Raw genomic sequence first — 20525 nt, 5'->3', positions numbered from 1 at the left:
TATACCCCCTACCCCATTTCTCCTGCCATCCACACCATGATAGAACAATTTGAACCCGTTTCCTAAACACCTGGCCTTACTTCCCTTCCATCTGGTCTCTTGCATGCACAATATATCAACCTTCCTTCTCTCCATCATATCAGCTAGCTCTCTTCCTATACCAGTCATACTGCCAACATTCAAAGTTCCTACCCTCACTGCTACACTCCTAACCTTCCTCCTCTCTTCCTGCCTTCGGGCATGCCTTCGCCCTCCTCTTCTCCTTCGGCCAACAGTAGCCCAATTTCCGCCAGCACCCTATTGGCTAACAGTACTGGTGGCGGTCGTTGTTAACCTGGGCCTCGATCGATCTGGTATGTAATTATGAAAAGTTCTCTGCATCAGTAATTTTTGGCAGAGGTTCTACGCCGGATGCCCTTCCTGATGCAACCCTCCCCATTTATCCGGGCTTGGGACCAGCACAAAGAAATGCACTGGCTTGTGCATCCCCAGTGTCTTACAATTTGTAGCTTGTCTTTTTAAAGAAGTAGTGAACCAATCTGTGTCCCTCACATGTCAAGAATATTATTATTTTGTACATAAGAAATATCAGTCTCTAATGTGTTAAACATTTTAATCCCTCATTTAAAAATAGTTTTAAGTTTTGCAGGAAAAAGCAAGTGAACTTTTATTATTTTTTTTCTTTAGTTCTATAACATAACAAAGACATGCTTTCCTTTTTTCAACTAGTTTAGTGTAGTAATCATTGTCAGATGTTATAATAGTTCCTTCTAGTTTATGTGGGGGATTCAACCAGTCATTTTTGCAACAAAGTCTTTGTGTCTATATTAAAGATTAATTTTACTAATAATAGGTTGTGTAGAAAATCCATTTTTGTTGATAGTTTAGACAAACCTCTATACGCTGTCTCAGTACCATACAAACCTGCTTCAGGGAGGTTCAGAATATTAAGAATACAAGAGGTAAGAATATTCACCACCCTTAAGATTGTCTGGGATGCCATAAATTTCTAAGTTGTTCCTTCTTTCCCTATTCATTTATCTTCTCTAGCATCCAATTGTTTTGTTTTAGTAAAAATTCTACTTGTGTTTCTAATTATTTCACTCTCCCTTCCTTATTTTAAACAACTTCCATACTTCTTATTTGAAAACTTTGCTGCACAGTTATATTTTTAAGCATATGGCTGTTTGTTGCAATTTTCTTTGACTGAATCCATTTTAGTGTCCAATCTACCCATTTTTTGAAGATAATGCCTGTATGCTAAAGTCGTATCATATTTATCATAAGGACAAAGGGTGATGGCTAATAAGATTCTAGCGAGGAAAGTACACATAAGGTGGGAAAGTCTAAATGTTATGATTTATGGTTACCTTGACCACCTGTCAGATTTTTGCTTTTATTTGGGTATTTATTTTCTTAACATTTATTAACTGGGTCAGTACTCTGGTCCGGTGACACTTTTTTTGGTAAAACACAAGCCTTTTAGCAAATTTTTACAGGATCAAGCAAATATACACAGTACAGTAACATGAACTCAGTGGGTCACTCAGTTATATATGTAGTAGAAAGTCTATACAAATCTTGTGAGAAAGTCAGTATAGTGCATTGTGAGAAAATACACTTTCACATTTAATGCATATGTGACAAACATGCTAAGCAATTCTAGTAGTACAACTCTTGCTTACATAATGAAGGTACATGTATGGAACAGGTCAGATAGTTGATGTAAGTAATAAATTAAATTGTTAATAAATCTAAGCTTTGTAAGATCAATTTATGATATGTTACCACTAGTATCAGTTTCAGGTTATATGCATATGTAAAATTTGTGCATTGATTACATAAGAATTTGTGAGCTCAGATTAACAAAGCTGAGTTAATTTTGTTTCATTTTAGCTAGATTTATCAGTGCAGTGTCTCTTATTTGCTTCTATTAGATGCTTACTTAATAGTTGAATTTTTAAACTGGTAACATCCCTATATTTTTCTTCATTGCCAGTTGTTCCATGCTGCTGGGGCTTGTTTTGAAAGTGCTGTTTCAAGTCACTGGTTATCAAAAGAGGGCTTATGTAAAAATTAGCTTTCAGAGTTCCTGAGTCAATATTAACTAGTTTTATTTGCAGTTTATTCATAAATTGATGGTAGTAACTTTGTTGTGTTAGTTTGAAAGGGAGAAAACTCAGCTGTACTTTCATCATTGGAATGAGTATCTGTGATTGTGTTTCTGTCATGTTTTTGCATTTCTTTAAATTTATAACATTGCATCTTAATTTGAATGGCTGTTGAGTATGCATCACTGTCTTTATCGTTTATGTATGTTTTAGTGTGTTCTAGGCTATAGTTAAATACCCTTTCACTTCATCCTAATTTGCCCAGCTAATACAGTTAATTTGTTTTTACAAATGAATGAGTAGAAACTTTGTACAAACGTTTGATATTTCCACCGTTCATGCATTTTTCATTGCTAGGATGCCGACAAGAGTGCCATTGTGATATCCAGATCTGAAATGATAGACATTCTTTCAGCTGCTTCACAGACACTTCTAAGAAGAGACATGTCACTGAACAGGAGACTATACGCTTGGTTGTTAGGTATGTAACCATTTGTGAAGAAATATACATTACATAAGTTTGCAAAAAACTTTGTTGAAGTTTCAGTGTAAGAGACTTTAGTACTTCACTCCTGTAGGTGTCAGTACCATACAACGTGCAACCAAACTTGTTCATAACTACAACTGCAATGTTGAGATGTTTCATATATGTGTACATTTTATAGAATGTTTTGTATTATTGTTTTGCTTTTTTTAATTTCTCCCAAGTCTTTTGGGTTTCTAATACCATGACGAGAATGGGTCCTGTTCCTAAGTCAAAGTATGATTAAAGTTCATGAAATTAGTATTGCTTCAGTTTTTGATGTTAGCCAGAAGTGTTCTTCACAGCACCCGCAATGTGCCTAGTAATGACTCCTCCTGTAGTTTGTATGGAGTTACATGTTTCGGTAACATATCTAAATAGGATTGTAAATTCTTTTTTTATAAGACCCATTGCTGCTAGTACTACTGGAACTGTCGGGATATATTTATTCCACATTGCCCTTGTTTCTGCCTGCAAATCTTGATATTTTACGACTTTGTGTCTCTCTATATGTAAGACACTATAGTCACTGGGTGTAGTAATTTCAATGATCAGTGCTATTTTTGTCTTCTTTTCATGGATTACTATATTTGGTTTTCTCGCATCTGTTTCTTGAACTGTTGGAAATGGATGATCCCATGTGATACAAACTTCATCATTTTCTGTGATTCTTTGTGGCTCATGTTTCCAGTCTTCTTCAGCTACTTTAGTATTATAATGTTTGCACAATCCCTAATGCAACAGTCTTACCCCATAATTATGTATTTCAGTATACAGTCCTTCTGCCGTTAGTATATCACAACCAGCAACTAGATGTGTAACTGTTTCCAGTTCTCTTTTACAAAACCTACATTTGTCTGTTTCTCTCACACATTCAATGGACTTTGTAAACCACCAATATTACCCTTTTGTTTTTTGGTTTAAATTCACCTCTCCTGAAGCATTCCTGTGTTCAGTTCTAATCAACATGAGGTTGTTCAAAGAGTTTTCTGTACTTGCAATTATATTTATGCATTTTCCATATTTCTTGAATTCTCATCTGCTCCATCACCTTATATTCTTTCTTTTGCTTTTTGGCACATTCATTTTCTGCCTGATTTTTATCTACTTCTGGTTTGGTTTCCATTCTCACTTGATGCCAGTACACTACTGCTAAACTAAGCATGGAATTCATCTTAGACATATTCTCCTCATGTTTCAAAATGTTCACTATGTTTGGGTCTTGAGGCCAGCAGATATGTATGCAGTCCCACAATTGCAGATCTATACATGTAATCAGTTTCAAGGAGGACCATACCTCCTTCAGAATGAGGAATATATAATCTTGGTATGCACTGATTTTTATAAATCATTTAATGAGCATGAAGCGTCCTTCTTGTTTTCCTGTCCAACCTATCCAGCACCTTTTGGGGCCGGACAGTCACTCCAAAACTGTAAGCTAGGACAGGAAGAGCAAATTGGTTTATAGCTTGGACTTTGTTCTGAGATGTCAACACTGTTTTCAGTATTAATTTTAGTCTTCTGAAATGTTCCTTACTAAGTTTTATTCACATTTGATCATATTTTATTGTTGATCCTTCATTTCCCAACTGTTTATACACTTCCACTTTCTCAAGTTCTTTTATATCATATTCCTGTCCCAAACTGATGTTTTCTTGGTGTGCAGTTTTTCTGCTTTAAAGGTTACTTTTGCACTTTTATGAAGACCAAATGACATTCTTATGTCATCTGAAAAAGTTTTGACCACTTGCAGTTGTGCTTTCATTTCCTCAGCTGATGAACTATACAGTTTTAAATCATCTGCAAAAAGATGATGAGAAGTTTTTACACTTTGTTGTTTTCTGGGAGCAAAATTGTAGCCATGACCTAATCTGTTAAGTAGACAGCTTAATGGGATAAGCACAAGACAAAAGAGCAGTTGTGACAGAGAGTCACCCTGGAATATTCCCCTTTGAATTTTTATCTCTGGAATAAAGATTTGTTCTTTATCTTGGCTTAACTGCAAAATAATTTGCCACTGTTTCATGGTCACTGTAATGTAATTTATCAGTGTAGGGTGTATCTTATATGTTTTTAAGCACTCTTCTATCCATGAATGTGGGATACTGTAAGATGTTTTTTCTTAGTCTATCCATGCCATACTTAGATTCTTCCCCTTTTTACAGTTCTCCATTATGACTTTAACAGCAAATGATCCTTTGTTCCATATGACTTTCTTTTATCACCCTCTTGTTCTATTGCTATGATTGAGTTTTCTTCTAAATGACTATAAACTCTGTCAACATCAGTTCCAGTATATAGTTTATACATCATTAGAAGGCAAGCTATTGGTATGTAGTTTTTAGGATAGCTTGCAGGTTTGCTCTTAAGTAGGAGTATTGTTCTCCCTGTTGTTAACCAGGCTGGTGTCTGTTCAGGGTGTGTGTATTAATATTTCTTGCTCATGGCTAAGTCTTCATGTAAAGATGTTAATACTTTTAGCCAGAAGTTAGGTACTGCATCTGGGCCTGGAGTTTTCCAGTTAGGAGCTTTTCTTAACTTTGTTTCAATCTCTCTGGCCATTACTTCATCCCATTTCATATCCTATACATATGAAAATCTTTTTTTTTACTACTTCTGTCCATTTATCATCTTTGTTATGTTCCACAGGGTCTTCAGAGATATTTCTCCAAAATGCATCTATTACTTCTTTTTTGTGTGATGTTTCAATTCCTTTTGCCGTGTTTCCCAATTCTTTATAAAACTTTTTTGAGTCATCAATAAATTGCTTATTTTATACTTTTACTTTTTATTTATCTACATATCGTGTTAGTTTTTCTGCCTGTGCAGATACTTTTAGATTATTATTTGTGATGGTGCACAATAGATCCTGATCTGTTCTGATACTGCACATGGCTTTTATCACGTCTATCTTTCAGAATATTTTTTGTTGATCTGTTCCCTCTTATATACTCTTTGAACAGTAACATTTCTTGTTTTAGTTGCTTTATGTTTTTTTCTATTTGATACTTCCATGATGACATTCAATTTCTGGCCTTCCTTTCCCTTACTATCCTGTGGTTTTTGTGGTAAGACTTTATATGTCATTAATTTAGCTGCACAGTAATAAAGTCCACAAAAAACATCTACTTTTGTTATATCACTTGAATCCCTATGGACTGTCCTAATTACTGTGTTTATTTTTTTCATCAAACATCTAGCTCTTTGGATTTTATTGCCTTTCTGTAGTCAGTTTCTTTCATTGATGATAATATGTCTGTTCATGTCTATTAAATCAAGTGACTCTTCTCTAAGATCGTTTTTTTCTAAACTGAGGGCACATTCTTTGTTCACCATTCCCTGCAGGCATTCTATAGAAAGTTCCATAGCATCTTCCTGTGACACATTTTCTTCAATTTCATCCTGTGTCATCTGCTGCTCTTTCATAGGGGAACTCACTGGCCTATAACTCCATAACATTGACTGTGTCAGAGTTGCCACAGTGTCCTGTTCCTTTTCTTGTTGTGCAGCTTCAACTGAAGTTTTGTACTGGTTTCCTATGAACGTATCAAAGCATGGCAACAGATCAGATGTTTCTCACTCCACTAGTTTCTCCTTAATTTGGGGACCCATTCCTGTATCCTGCTGTGATGTTATCTGAGTTAGATTTTCTACATAAATCCTTCACTTCGCAGGTAATCCATAACCTCATTTTCTATTTCTTTAACTTCTCCATTACTAATCCTGTTTTCTACGTTTGCTATTTGTTTTCTTATTTTTTGTATTGTAAAACTTTCCATGTCCTGATGCCTTTGCCTATATTTCTCTTCAAAAATCCTTGGTGCTGCTCTGTTTGTATTGATTAGTTTTGCTTTCTCCTTTGCATAAGTATTGCACCATATTAAATCTCTTTTTCTTTCCCATGTCCATATTTCTTCAAATGTCTCCTGCTCCTCCTGTTTCTCCTTACTTTGGGGACCCATTGTTCTATCATGCAGTGATATAACCCGAGTTAGACTTTCTACACTAAATCCTTTACTTCAGAAGTATTCCATAACTTCACCTTCTATTTTTTTTAACTTCTGCTTTACTAATTGTCTGTTCTGCTGTCCCTCTTTGTGATCTTATTTATTTATTTATTTTTTATTGTGAAATGTTTCCATATCTGAATGGCTTTGCCTGTTTTTTAACTGTTTGCTGCATTATTTTAAAATCTGCACTTAAAGTTACATTTTAGTCGAATTTGATCGAAAGTTTGTTTGTTTGTTTGTTTGTTTAATTTAACTGTGGAGGCTGCCCACTAAAGTGTGCTAGCCTGTATTACTAATGTATCACTGTTTCTGCATTTTCTGTGTGTTTCTACCAAAAAAACAAAAAAACAAAAAATAATCCTTGTTTTCCCGCCTCTCCTCGACTAGTTTAGACCAGTTTACAGGCATTGCTGTATTCTGGTCTGTGGTGTAGTTCCTGTGTTGTCCATTACCTTACTTGGATAGAAGGAAGTTTCTTTGCTCACCAGTGGGAGTGGGGAGCCTTGAGCAGCCTACCTGTCCCTGTAGGAAGTGACCTCAGCACAAGAAGCTGTAGTAATTGGTTGTTTTGGACCATTTCTAGCTCTTTTGTAGTTCACTGTTTAAAATCCGCGTTTGCGGCTTTGCTGATTGTTGTCGCCGGTTAAACAAGGTTAAACTTTTTCTGGCTCCACCAAGTCTGCTCTTCAAATTTTCCATTAAGGAAGCTCTACTCTTAGTATAACCAGACTACTCACTATATTATAAGCCTAGCACTTGTTCTCAATACTTCTCTACTAAGTAAGCACTCTCATACTAAGTAAAGCACTACATCTACTTACCACCCCTGTGAATATCCACTTCCCTTAAAGGTACAGCACTCCCTTATACTGTTCTAGCATGTCGAGTGGTGGATTACTGGCATCATCTCCAATTCAGCTGGTCAATCTGGGTATCTTGAGACAATGCTACAATTGTCTCATGTACACAGACAACCCTCTCCTCCTCCCAACAAACACAAATACATGTGAGAGATGCAACTATATAGCCAAACTGGAGGCTGAACTCTCTCAACTCAGGAGGAGATGGCAACCACACACACAACAATCCCAGTCCCACATAGACCTACCACAACTACAAACCAAACACATAAAAACACAAAGACATACTCGGAGGCTCTAATAAAAAAACTTACCAAAACAACAGAGGCTCCCAAAGCAGACATCCAAAAATCCACCACCTCAAAATAAAACACATGCAACACATACTTCAATAAATCAGTGTGTCAACCAATCACAGCCCTTAAGGCCAAACACCTTGCCTGATACACTAGTAATAGGTGACTCTATAATCAGACACACTGATGTCCCACTGACCAGGCTGAACAAGGAGAAGGTGACTGCGAGCTGTCTATCAGGAGCTAGGATCCGCCACATAACACACGCACTCAAGTCACTCCAAAGCAAGTACAAATATGACTCCGTCATTGTCCATGCTGGTGTGAATGACCTGAGACGTACCTCCCTGGACTACATAAAAAGAGACATACAGGAGCTCTCCGATTATGTAGCCCAGGCTGGTATGACCCTGACCCTGAGCAGCATCTTGCCCTCACCAAGAATGATACCACAATACAAAGACAAGATGATCAGCTTTAACAATTGGCTCAAGTACTGGTGTCATTCTAAGGGGATCCAATGTCTGTCTGCCTGGGGTGACATGTTGGACAAGCCACGCTGCTTTGCAAGGGATGGCTTACACCTGTCACCACTGGGCTTCCGGATATTGGCTAAGGCTCTTGCCACCCCCATAGTGCCTTTTTAGGCAAGGCTCAAAAGACAAACCCACCTCCTTAGAAAACAAAAATGGAAAAAAACTAAGGGTAATGCTGCTCAACGCCAGAAGTCTAAATCTCAAGATGCAGGCACTTGATGCACTCCTCAGCATGGAGAACATCGACGTCTGTGCAGTAATTGAAACCTGGTTCAAGGCTTCTGAGAGCACCCCAGCGCTACCAGACTATACCTTGTATCATGCTTTTCGGCCCCAAAACCCAGGCTGAACCACAAAGGGAGGGGGAGTGTCCATATTCATCAAGGACACCCACACCTCCAGGTTAGTAGCAACACATGAAGCATCAGAGACCATACAGGTGCAACTAACCATAGGCAAAACTGCTATACAACTGCTAGCATGTTACAGACCACCCTCCCAATCTCAAGAACCCCACTCAGCCTTCCTGAAGACATTGGAGGATATGAATCTATCACAAAATACCATCATACTGGGAGACTTCAACTACCCAAACATAGATTGGGTACATTATTCTAGCCCTAATACCCTAGCCCAAAGGTTCCTGGAATTCATAAATTCAAATGCACTGGAACATCTAGTCACCTCTCCCACTAGGGGAGATAATATACTAGACCTGATCATCACAAACATGGGGACAAAATGCTCCACACCGGAAGTATACCCCTCACTAGTGAGATCTGACCACAAGCTAATCACCCTGGATATACATATTCCACCTCCACCCCCAGCAAAAAAGACCACAGTGAAAAACTTCTCAAAAGCAGACTTCACTCTTCTTAAGACTGAGATGGTATCCTTTAAGCCCACTGTGCCAGTGGATACCACATCCCACAATGCCGAATCCTTCACAAATGCTTTCTATGGACATCTCCAAGAATGCATGGATCATGCAATCCCAAACAAATCCAAGTCCCTCTCCACCAAAGGTAAGCGTCCTGTCTGGTGGACCTCAGCCATAAACAAATTGTATAACAAAGAAGGAAGCTACTGCACGTCAGAGCAAAATCCCATGAAGGGAAGACATCTCTGATCAACATTAGCAGAAAACTACATTCTCTCATAAAAACATCCAAGGCCAACTTTGAGAGAAAAATCGCTAAGGACACTAAAGATAACCACAAAGGCTTCTTCAGCTATGTTAGAAACCTGGGTGGAAACCCTCAGATATGCTCAGAGTTGGTTCACAACAACAAAAAATACACTGAACCCACAGATATTGCCAACATTCTGGCTGACAGGTTCAGTGCAAATTTCTCCCCTCCTTCACCCCCAAAAGAAGAAATACTTATCCCAGCTGAATGTAATCTCCCTGTCATCTCAGATGTCCAAGTGAGAACCGCCCTAAACAAAGCAAAAAACACAGCATCAATGGGACCTGACGGTGTCCCAGGTTGCGTGTTACGTGAACTCCAAGAGGAGCTAAACCCACACATAAAAATGCTATTTAACCTTAGCCTTACTTCGGGATATGTACCTGAATACTGGCGTACAGCAACAGTGGTCCCACTCCACAAGGGGGGTGCCTCTACAGACCCTGGAAACTACTGCCCCATAAGCTTAACCAGCCTGGTCTGCAAAGCTATGGAAAGAATCATTATGGAACTCATAAACAGAGACATAGGGGACCTACAGACACTTGACCCCACCCAGTTCGGCTTTGTAAAGGGCAGATCCTGCCTTTTAAACCTGGTTGACTTTTTCGAAACAGTCACTAGAGCCATTGATGAGGGCAAAGCAGTCCATAGAGCATACCTGGACTTGGCTAAGGCCTTCGACACAATACCCCACTCAGGCATCATAGATAAGCTCAACAGCTTAAAAGCAAACCCTTATGTCACGAGATGGGTTGCAAACTGGCTAAAGGACAGAACCCATAAAGTTAAAATCGCTGGAGCAATGTCAGACTCAAAGCCAGTCACAAGTGGTATCCCACAGGGATCTGTCCTGGGACCCCTCTTGTTTGGCATTTATTTCTCAGATGTTAAAGCAAACATGGGAGGGCTGTGGCTGACAAAGTTCGCAGATGACTGCAAACTAGGCGCCATAGTCGATACACCAGCAGACACACACATCCTACAAAAAGGCCTCACAGAAACAGACAACTGGTGCCGGAGTCACGGCCTTAAACTAAATGCCAAAAAATGTATAGTCGTCCCCTTTGGGAAAAACAAAGTACCCACAAATTATCACATAGACAGCAACCCATTGAGTACGGAAAAAGTAATCAGAGACCTAGGGACCCAAGACGACAGCGACCTCTCATTTGACACCCACATTGCCAAAGTGGTTAGAAAAACATTCTACCATGCACACCTCATCATGAAGGGATTCACACCAAGATCCAAGGAGGTCATTGTACCCCTATATTCCTCCCTCATCAGACCCATGATTGAGTACAATGCCCCATATGGTATGTACCTCACCCGGCATTTGCAACAGCTGGAGAGACCACAAAAGTACCTCACCAAGAGGATCAAGTGTCTCCAACATATGTCTTATTCTGCCAGACTAAAGAAACTTCAGCTCTATTCAGTAGCATACCGCCTGCTTAGAGGTGATCTCTGCCTGATGTACAAGGCCATGTCCAATCAGGATCTGATGGACATGCTCCACCTCAAAAAATCCAAATCCATCAGGACCACGAGAGCTAAAGACTTAAACCTCGGCACAAGTATGAATAGGACATGCTGGAGGGGTAGATTCATAACCCAGAGGCTTCCCATGCTTTGGAACAAGATCCCAGTTCGTATTAGGCAGAGCCCCTCACTGACTCTCTTCAAGAGAAATCTTGATGAGTGGATGGGAGATCGTAAGTTTACCCCAGGGGTCACATCTGTGCCACTGCTAGACAGGGGCACAGTAAACTAATTCTGTTATATAAGGGGACCTTCATTGTGTCACTACTAGACAGAGGCACAGTATTCTAAATTTATTCTGTACATTTTTTGTACCATTTCATGGGGTGGCAAAAGCCACATCACTATGGCTAGGCTTACAAATGCCCCAGGGCAGATAGCCTAGTACAGTACTATGAAACTATGAAACTATGTACTTCTCTTTGAATATCTTTGGGGCTGCTTTTTTTGTGATGATTAATTTGGCGTTCTCCTTTGCATAAATATTGCACCATATCAGATCTGTTTTTCTTTCTCTTGTCCATATTTCATTTTTATACCTTTCAAAAGTCTGTAGATTTTGTTCTTTATATTTTCGCACTTCCTCAGTCATTTCTTTCTCCAAATGGCCCAAGATTTCTTGGTCTGTGTAATGTTTTACATGGATCTATTGTATTATTTAACACAATTTTACATTTGAAGCTTCTGACAGTTTTCCTTGTAGAAGTATTTTTCTTTCCTCTAATTTCTCTAGTAATCTTTTTGTATATCTTCTGTCTGGAAATTCTGGGCTTCTTGCATGATAGTGACAATACAGAATTTCTTTCTTATCCTCAGTAGTCCACTCAGTCATCTTTATGGCTCTTTTTTGGCCTATCAGCTTTTGTGATTTTTGTGGACTAATATTTCCTTCTACAAGAGGGGGGGGGGGCCATCCTGCCCCTGCGCCTGGCCTAGCCCCATTGTAGGAATGTTTCCGTGTCCTGAGAATTTTGCACGGTCATTTTTTTCCAGTCCTGGCACCAGTGCACCTACCAGGATTGGGCGCTTGTTTATCCTGAGTCTTGTGCACCCAGCTATCTTTTTTTTATTTTTTAACATACTTCTGTCCATGATATATGCATAAAAAATACAGTCTGTATATCAGTATCGTCTTGGTGAGATTGTGTGAAAAACAGGGTCCACCTTGTGAAGGTACTCTCCAAGACTTGAGGATAAATTCAGTTCCAGCAATACTACCCTCCTTTGCTTCCTGATTTATCATCTCTCCATTCGGACCCCCAGTGGCTGTATTGATGTTACCTTTCTTTGGACATCTTCACATACATAGTAAGCAAGTGCAACCTACATGCACTGACTACAGTTCTTTCATGTCATGTTCATGGATGAAAGTAGAGTATCCAGGCCTCTGTCCAAAGAACTGAACAGATGGTACCCCAGTGGAGATCCTTTCTTTATAGGGTCATAGGTTTTTACTAGGTGTTACTAGGCTAAGAACCTATAGGGCCCTTACAAGCCTTGCTGTTCACACAAAACCCATTTGGATCCCAAGTATCATGGCAGTCTATATGGGGGGCATATTAGTGGGGAGGCAACTAAGGAATTTTTAGGGGGGAGGATGTTAGGATAACACTCTGTCCATAGGGGACATGGTAAATGTAAGTTTTCCCATCTTGTTGTCAATGTTTCATTTGAATAGTCAGGAATAAACTCTGTTCTGCATGTATGGGAAGCCTATTCCATAGCACAAGGATCCTTTGGGACACATATTTGTCTCTCCAGCACATTCTATTTATGACACAGGAGAAGTTCAGATCCCTGGTTCTGGTGGTTTTTGATGCTGATTGTTTTGTGAATTTGTAACAGATCTATCTGGGCTGTGTCTGAGGAAGCCACGTAAACTAGTCAAAGATTCCTTCGAAGCAGCCTGTAGGAGACTACAGAGACAGAACCTTTAGGTGATCAGTGTAGTACAGTTATTCATGTCTTGAAATACCCTGGTGAGAAACCTTTGTGGGCATTCCAGTTGTTGCAAGTTTATGGTTAGGTACATAAAAGGGGGCATTTTACTCAATGATAAGTCTGATAAGGGCTGAGTAAAATAATTCTATAATTTCCTTGTACCTGGATACCATACCCTTGCTTATAAATTTGGTGACATAGAATGATTTATTTATTTAGCTATGAGTTGATCAAAGGCCAGATTGCTGTCTATATGTCTCCAGATCCCTTACTACTGGGTCAATTCTTATGGGTGTTTTATTAATACAGCAATTAACTTGAGTTGACAGTTTTCCATAGGGCATTATAATGCATTTTTTTGGCATTGAGTTTTAGGCCACTGTGGTTTTGGCACCAGTCATTTGTCTGTGGTAAACCCTCTTGCAAGATGTTGGTGTCTTGGGGAGAATCTCTAATAGCTCCCAGTTTACAGTCATCTGCGAATGTGGGGAGCCAGAGGCCTTTAGCATTATCCTTGACTTCCCAGAAGTAGATGCCAAATAGGAATGGGCCTAGCACATAGGCCTGGGGTACTCCACTGGTGATGGTCTCTTTGTGGAGGTGGTCTTACCAATCCTGACTTCTTGGGTTCTGTCTGTGAGCCAGTCGGCAATCCAGTGAGTTATGGAGGGAATTATGCCTAGGCCAGAGAGCTTGTCAACAATGCATGAGTGGGGTATTGTATCACATGCCTTGACCAAGTTCAAGAGGCACACTATACACTGTTTTATCCTCGTCCTTTGCATTGTTGACTTTCTCAAAGAAGTCATCAAGGTTAAGTAGGTTTGACCTTCCCTTAACTAAGCCAAATTAGGACTTCAAAGTAGTTGTACACTAATCAACAGCTTAACTTCTGCTCTCAGTGTAAAAAAAAAAAAAAAACAGAGATAAAGGCTAGTCATTCTGACAATATTCAGTTACTAGCTAGTAAGTTTGCTGCTTGGATGCCAACAAAGAAGAAACTTAGCTTGAAAAAAATCAACTAGAAAAGGTGAATCGAAAACACTGACTAGGAAGAATCCTGCAGCTGTTCAGCAAAAAACAGTTCAAGCTCCAACTTTGGTACAAGAGATGGCTTCCAGTAAATTAGAGGAAAAAATAAATCAGATGAGCTCAGAGCTGATTAAAATGAAACACTGAAGGACTGTGTCAACTGAAATAACAAATATCTCGAAAAAATGGAAAAAGCTTGAAATGGCTATTCAAATGAACTATTAGATCTGCAGAAATCAGAGGTTGAAATGAAGAAAAGCCTGGCTGAGTATGAGACTCCTCAAGAAGAGCTGTTTCAAAAAACAGAGTTAGAGGACAGAGCACGCAGAGAAAACCTGAGATTTTCTGCTATACCAGAAAACCTGGAAGAAGCAGACTGTATTCATTTTATGAAAGCACAAAGATTCACCTGGACTGGTATTCCATTTCAGGATTTGTTATTTGAAAGGGCACATCAAGTGTATGCTCCAAACCTGGCTGTGTGAAATCAGCCAAGACCGGTATTAGTAAAGATGCAATCATGCCAGCAGAAAGACGTGCTGCTGACAAAACTGTGACAGAAAGGCAAAGTATTAAAAATTGGAGATGGTAGAGTGTTTGTGGAAAATTATTATTCACTGTACACCAGGCAGAAGAGAAGCAAATTTATCCAGGCAGTCAAGGAAAGCCAAGAAGTGGGTATGAGATTCATGCTGCTGCATCCAGCTGGCTTCAGAATATTTTTTCCTGGAGGATCAAAGTCATTTTTTGATGCAGGATAGGCTAAGGAGGAAATAAAAAAGTTTGTCCAACAAAAATTGAACCATCAAAAAGAAGAGGCACTCTGCTTCTCATTCTTCCAATAATAAAGCTCAGAAATAAAGTTTACCAGTGAAATCTTTTCTAGTATTCCAAAGGAAAATTCTTCAGACATGGAAAAAGCAGAGGAGTTGACTAGAAAAATCAGGGGTATCTTGGACTTGAACCAGAGACTAGGGTTGGGCGATGGAGATGAACAGGAAGACCAGGAACACTGAAATTACTGAATAAATGTGCAATTGTAAGACATCAGTCATATTTGTGAACTATGGCTTTACAAGAACAAGTGGCTGAGAAAGATTGAACTTTTATTGGCTTTATTAAACTTATGGGGAGACTGAAAGACATGTATTCTATTTCATGTCATTAATGGTTGAAAGGACACTAAAAGGGAAAAAAGAATAACTGTAAATAAAAAAAGTTTGCTCTTGATAGTATTTGTTTAAAACATCTTAGAATATAAATTGTCAGGTGTTCCAATATTTGTCACTGTGGGAGGATATGATCAGACACAGTCAGATCACGGTACTTTGTCAAGGATTGTCTGCATCTGTCCCTACTAGGCTTTCAGATATTGACCAAAATATTATCCACTCCTATAGTGCCTTTTTAAACCTTCTGACATAGTAAATCCTATACAACATAAACTTGCTTGCTCAACCTGGTTGATTTCTTTGAGTCAGTCACCAAAGTTGTGGATGAGGGCAAGACAGTTCATACAGCCTACCTCGATCTGGCCAAGGCCTTTGAGACCATTCCTCACACAGGAATTTTTGATAAACTCACCAAACTAGGCATCAACCCCTATATCACTAGGTGGGTTGCAAATTGGCTCACAGATAGAACCCACAGTGTGAAAGTAGCGGACTCCAAGTCAGACTGCAGACCAGTCACGAGTGGAGTCCCACAGGGATTGGTCCTGGGTCCTCTCCTGTTTGGCGTCTACTTCTCAGAAGTCCAGGCCAACATCGAGAGACTCTGGCTGACCAGGTTCACAGACAGCTACAATCTGGGAGCCATTATTAACTCCCCAAGTGATGTAGACATCCTACAGAAAGGCCTCACCGAGACCAATGACTGGTATCAAAACCATGGCCTTAAGCTTAATGCCAAAAAAATGCGTCATCATCCCCTTTGGGAAAAACTCAGTTCTCACTAATTACCATATCAATGGGGGCCCACTGATCAGTGAAGGCATTATAAGAGATCTTGGGACAGAGGTTGACAGCAACCTCTCCTTCGACCACCACATTGCCAGTATGGTCAGAAAGTGCTTCTATGTGGCACATCTCGTTGCCAAGGGTTTTGCATCCAGGAGGAAAGAGATCATTATCTCTCTCTGCTCATTAAGCTGGTCATCGAGTATAATGCCCCATTTGGCATCTACCTCACTAGACACATGCAACAGCTGGAAAGGCCACAAAAGTACCTCACGAAGAGGATCCTAGGCCTTAAACACATGTCCTACATGGACAGACTCAAAAAACTCCAGCTATTCTCTGTCTCATATCGTCTACTAAGAGGCGATCTCTTCTTAACTCACAAAGCCATGTCTAACCCAGCTGTGTTAGAAATGCTGCATCTAAAGAAATCCCAATCCCTCTGTACCATATGCTCCAGAGACCTCAGCCTCATTACCACAATCAACAGAACATGCTGGAGGGACAGGTTCATAACCCAGAGGCTGCCCATGCTATGGAATAGACTTCCTATACATGTCAAGCAGAGCACCTCACTAGCCCTCTTCAAGAGAAATTTTGATGAGTGGATGGGAATTGGAAAGTTCACTTTGGGGATCAGTCCAGTGGCTGTACTTGATAGAGGCACTGGGAACTAACGTTGGGCGGCATGATGCCAGGGCACATGGTTTTTGTGTTTCACTGTTGCAGTCATTACATTTGGGTAATCTGCTTGCAGGTTGCCCTCAGTCAGCCTGATTAACAAAGTCTTCGGTCCTGCGTCGGTTGCTGTCCCTTCTTCCATGACGTCAGGTCATCAGGGGTATAAAACATGTATCCGATGCCATTACACCAGTCTTTCTTGGCGTGCAGTGCCCGAAGCAGAAGCAGTTCGCAAGTGCCGGTCGGCCGACTCCTGAAATTTTTGTTTTCGAGTTTCTGAACCGAAGTCTTCAACTAAAAGCTAAGTACCCTGTTGGGGAACTTTTTCTTGCTCCTTACCAATGTCAGTAAAAGTTAATAACTGCATTACTTGTGGAAAGCAAATACCTCATAAAGATTTTAATTCGTACTGTATTCCTTGCCTAGGCTCTGACCATGACGTACCTTGCTGTCGGTTTTGTGCTTTATTTAATCAGTGCACTGTCTATCGTCGGTATATTTTTGCCTCTAAATATTTTGGTTCTCGGTTTAATTATCCAGAAATGTCGTCGGTTAGCCATCCAACTACCATGATTCCAAAAAACGCAAAGATATAAAGACAGAGACAGGCCGCCGAGGTCCAAAACTGCCGACGATGCTTCTCCTAAGCCAGTTGCCAGTTCGCCGGTACTCAGTGAGGCGCTTTCGCAGCCCCTGATACCCACTACTTCTGATTCTCAGGCCTCTACTGAGACCCATTCGGAGTCCAGTATGCCGCGAGATACTTCAACTATGGAACCCGCGGATGTCTCTACCTTGGACTGGTCTGGAGCCGCTGTGCAGGCACTGGCTTCTGAGGGTGTATTCAGGCCTACAGACTTGCATATTAAATTGACGCCTCCTACTAAGGCCTAAATCTCGATCCATGTCTAAAAAAAGACACCCAGGCCACATGCTCTGGCTTCTATGCATAAAAAACAAATGATAAAAATGGCTGAAGATCTAATAACTCTAATCAGGGGTAGCCAACCCCCCCCCCCCCCCTTCTAAGAGGCCTAGGCCTGAGCTTGATTATGAATCTTCTGATCAGGATTCTGTTTTTTCTGACTGTTCTTATGACCTGGATTTGTCCTTACCTACGTATGAGGATTCTGATGTAGAGGACTCTATTCCCTCTGCTTCCCCTCCTGAGGATTTTTTTTTGGGGGAAACCTTACATACTCTAAGGGAGCATTTTCACTGGGAAAGCCAGGAATTTTCTTATTCAAAAAAGTGGCTTAGGGATTTCCTTCTCCTACCTCAGCATAGGCCTTTGGCTATTCTTCCTGTACTAGACATTGTTGATGATGCTTTCTCAGAATCCAGTTTGGCCTCTGATTCCCTGCCTCCTGCTTCCCAGTAAACCTGACAGATACTACAGGGTCACTGAGTCCCACAAGTTCCTTTTCAAAAATCATATTGCAGATCCAGAGACTATTTCACAGAGGCCCAAGGGCATTAAGGCTTCTACTGCTAAAATTCCTGCCCCTTCTGATAGAGACTCCAGGACGCTGGATAGATGGGGTAAAAAGGTTTACACTTCAGCAACCTTGGCCATTAGAGCTTTAAACTGCCAATTTCATATGTTAAAATATCAGCAACATGTTATTGGACTGCTTAAACAGAAAATTATGTTGATTCCTGACTGTGTGGAAAATAAAGACTTACAGGATTTAATGCATTCTTCTGAACAAGTTGGAAAACATACTTTGCAATGTGGTTTTGATTCTTTAGAGGCCTCTTGCAGGGCTGCTGTTACTGGGTCTGTGCTTAGAAGGCATGCTTGGCTTAAGGAGCAATCTTTGCCTGATCATGTTAAAGCTAAATTGTTGGATGCTCCTTTAAATCAGGACCACCTGTTTGGCAACAAGGCTGAAGAAGTTCTTAAAGATGGAATATAAAGCTAAATCTATGCAAACTGTTAAAGATTTTTTACAAGTTCAGCCTCCTAGATTTAGTAGGCACTGGCCCTCTAAGAATTGGTCCTTTCCAGTCCCTTCCAGGTCTTCTCAAGTCAAACCCAGACACAGCAAAAACCCCAGGTTTCAGTCCCAGGGGTCTCACAGAACTAAGCAGTGGGGGGCCTCCACTTCCAAGTCTGGGAATAACAAGACTTCCCCCTATGGTAAACTGTCTCAATGACTTCCATTTAAAATTTCCAAGCACTTATCTTCTGACTGCCCCTTTGGGGGGAAATATTGCTGTTCATGCAAAAAACTGGGAATTCATTATCCAGGACAAATGGGTTTTAAATATAGTGTCCCAGGGATACAGATTTCACTTCCACACATTGCCAATGCCAAGTGGGTGGCCAGACCTACCGCCAAATCAGTGGGCAGAGGCTCAAAAACAAGTACATTCTCTCTTAAGCATGGGGGCTATTCAACTGGTACCAGAAGAGGAAAAGGAACAAGGTTTCTGCTCGAGACTTTTCCTGTTGCCCAGAAAATTCAAATCATGGCATCCTGTCCTGGACCTGTCTACTCTAAACACCTTACTGGAGATTCCAAAATTCAAGATGCTGACTCATCAAAAATTACTTCCTATGCTAGGCAAAGACGCCTGGTTGGCAACACTAGATTTAAAAGAAGCATACCGGCACATCCCAATCAGGGAATTTTGCAGAAGATACCTATGCTTCAAAGCAGGCTACATGCACTATCAGTTCTCTATACTGCCCTTTGGCTTATTTACTGCGCCCAGGGTATTCACAAAGTGTCTAGCTCCAGTTATTGCATTTTGCAGGCAAAGAAGTATACAAATATACCCATACCTGGACAATTGTCTAATTCAGGCAGAAAGCCAGGACATACTTTTGAATCATCTGGCCTTTGTAAAAAGGGTTTGAACTTGTCTGGGGTACACCATAAATGAAAAGAAATCACAACTGGTACTCTGTCAACAAATTACATTCCTGGAAGCAAACATCTTCCCAGATGGCTTACTTCACTCCAGAAAAGCAAATTCATTTGACAAACTACTTCAAACAAGTCGCCACAAAATTCCTGCTATCTGCAAGACAAATACTGCAAGCTTTGGGGTTCATGGCCATCTGCAGTCTTCTAATTCCATATGCAAGACTGCATATGAGGAAACTACAGTGCTATCTAAAAAGCCTATGGAGTCAACATTCTCACAGCCTAGAAACAATGATTCCTATCATACCTTGCCTACGCCTAGAGTTCCTTTGGTGGGCAGAGGCCTGCCACCAAAACAAGGGACTACCTTTCACACCACCCCCTGCTGCCCAAACCCTAACAACAGATGCATCAGACTATGCATGGGGGGCTCACCTGGCAGGGAAGTGCATTCAGGGCAAATGGAACCCAAGTCAAATGCACCTGCATATCATTCAAAAAGAAATGTTAGCTGTACATAATGCTCTGACAGCCTTCAAGGACTACATTCTTAAAGGACAACTAATGGTAAAGATGGACATCACCACAGTTATGTGGTACATAAACAAGCAGGAGGGTACACATTCGTACCCTCTCTGCAGACTAGCCATGGCATTGTGGAACACAGCCTTGAGCTACCAAGTGCACCTACAAGCTCAATTCCTGCCAGGAAAATTAAATACACTGGCAGACTGATTAAGCACAATCCTCATGGACCCACATGAGTGGAAACTGGAACCAAGGATTTTCAACATGTTGACCAGCGAATGGGGGAGCCCAGCTATAGACCTGTTTGCCTCCCCCTAGAACTACCAATTGGACAAATTTTGCACAAGGACTCCCCGCAAACAAGCCTGGAAAGTTGATGCTCTGTCCTTCAGCTGGAAAAACCTATCAGTGTATGCCTTCCCCCGCTGCCTCTGT

General features: G+C 40.5%; 1 protein-coding gene across 1 annotated transcript in view; it reads left to right on the top strand.

Moving 5' to 3' along the window:
- The window catches only part of DOP1B (DOP1 leucine zipper like protein B), a 2336114-nt gene that overhangs the window by 668863 nt on the left and 1646726 nt on the right, over window positions 1-20525 (top strand). Inside the window, exon 7 of the mRNA XM_044071549.1 lies at window positions 2469-2592. Within this exon, the coding sequence (XP_043927484.1) occupies window positions 2469-2592 (124 nt within the window). The remainder of the gene's footprint in view (window positions 1-2468; window positions 2593-20525) is intronic.

Source organism: Protopterus annectens, chromosome 5.part0, assembly GCF_019279795.1.
Source record: "Protopterus annectens isolate FY-2018-M chromosome 5.part0, PAN1.0, whole genome shotgun sequence".
Taxonomy (NCBI): Eukaryota; Metazoa; Chordata; order Ceratodontiformes; family Protopteridae; genus Protopterus; species Protopterus annectens.
Note: the sequence above shows the minus strand (reverse complement) of the source record. Positions and strands in the feature narration are given on the sequence as shown.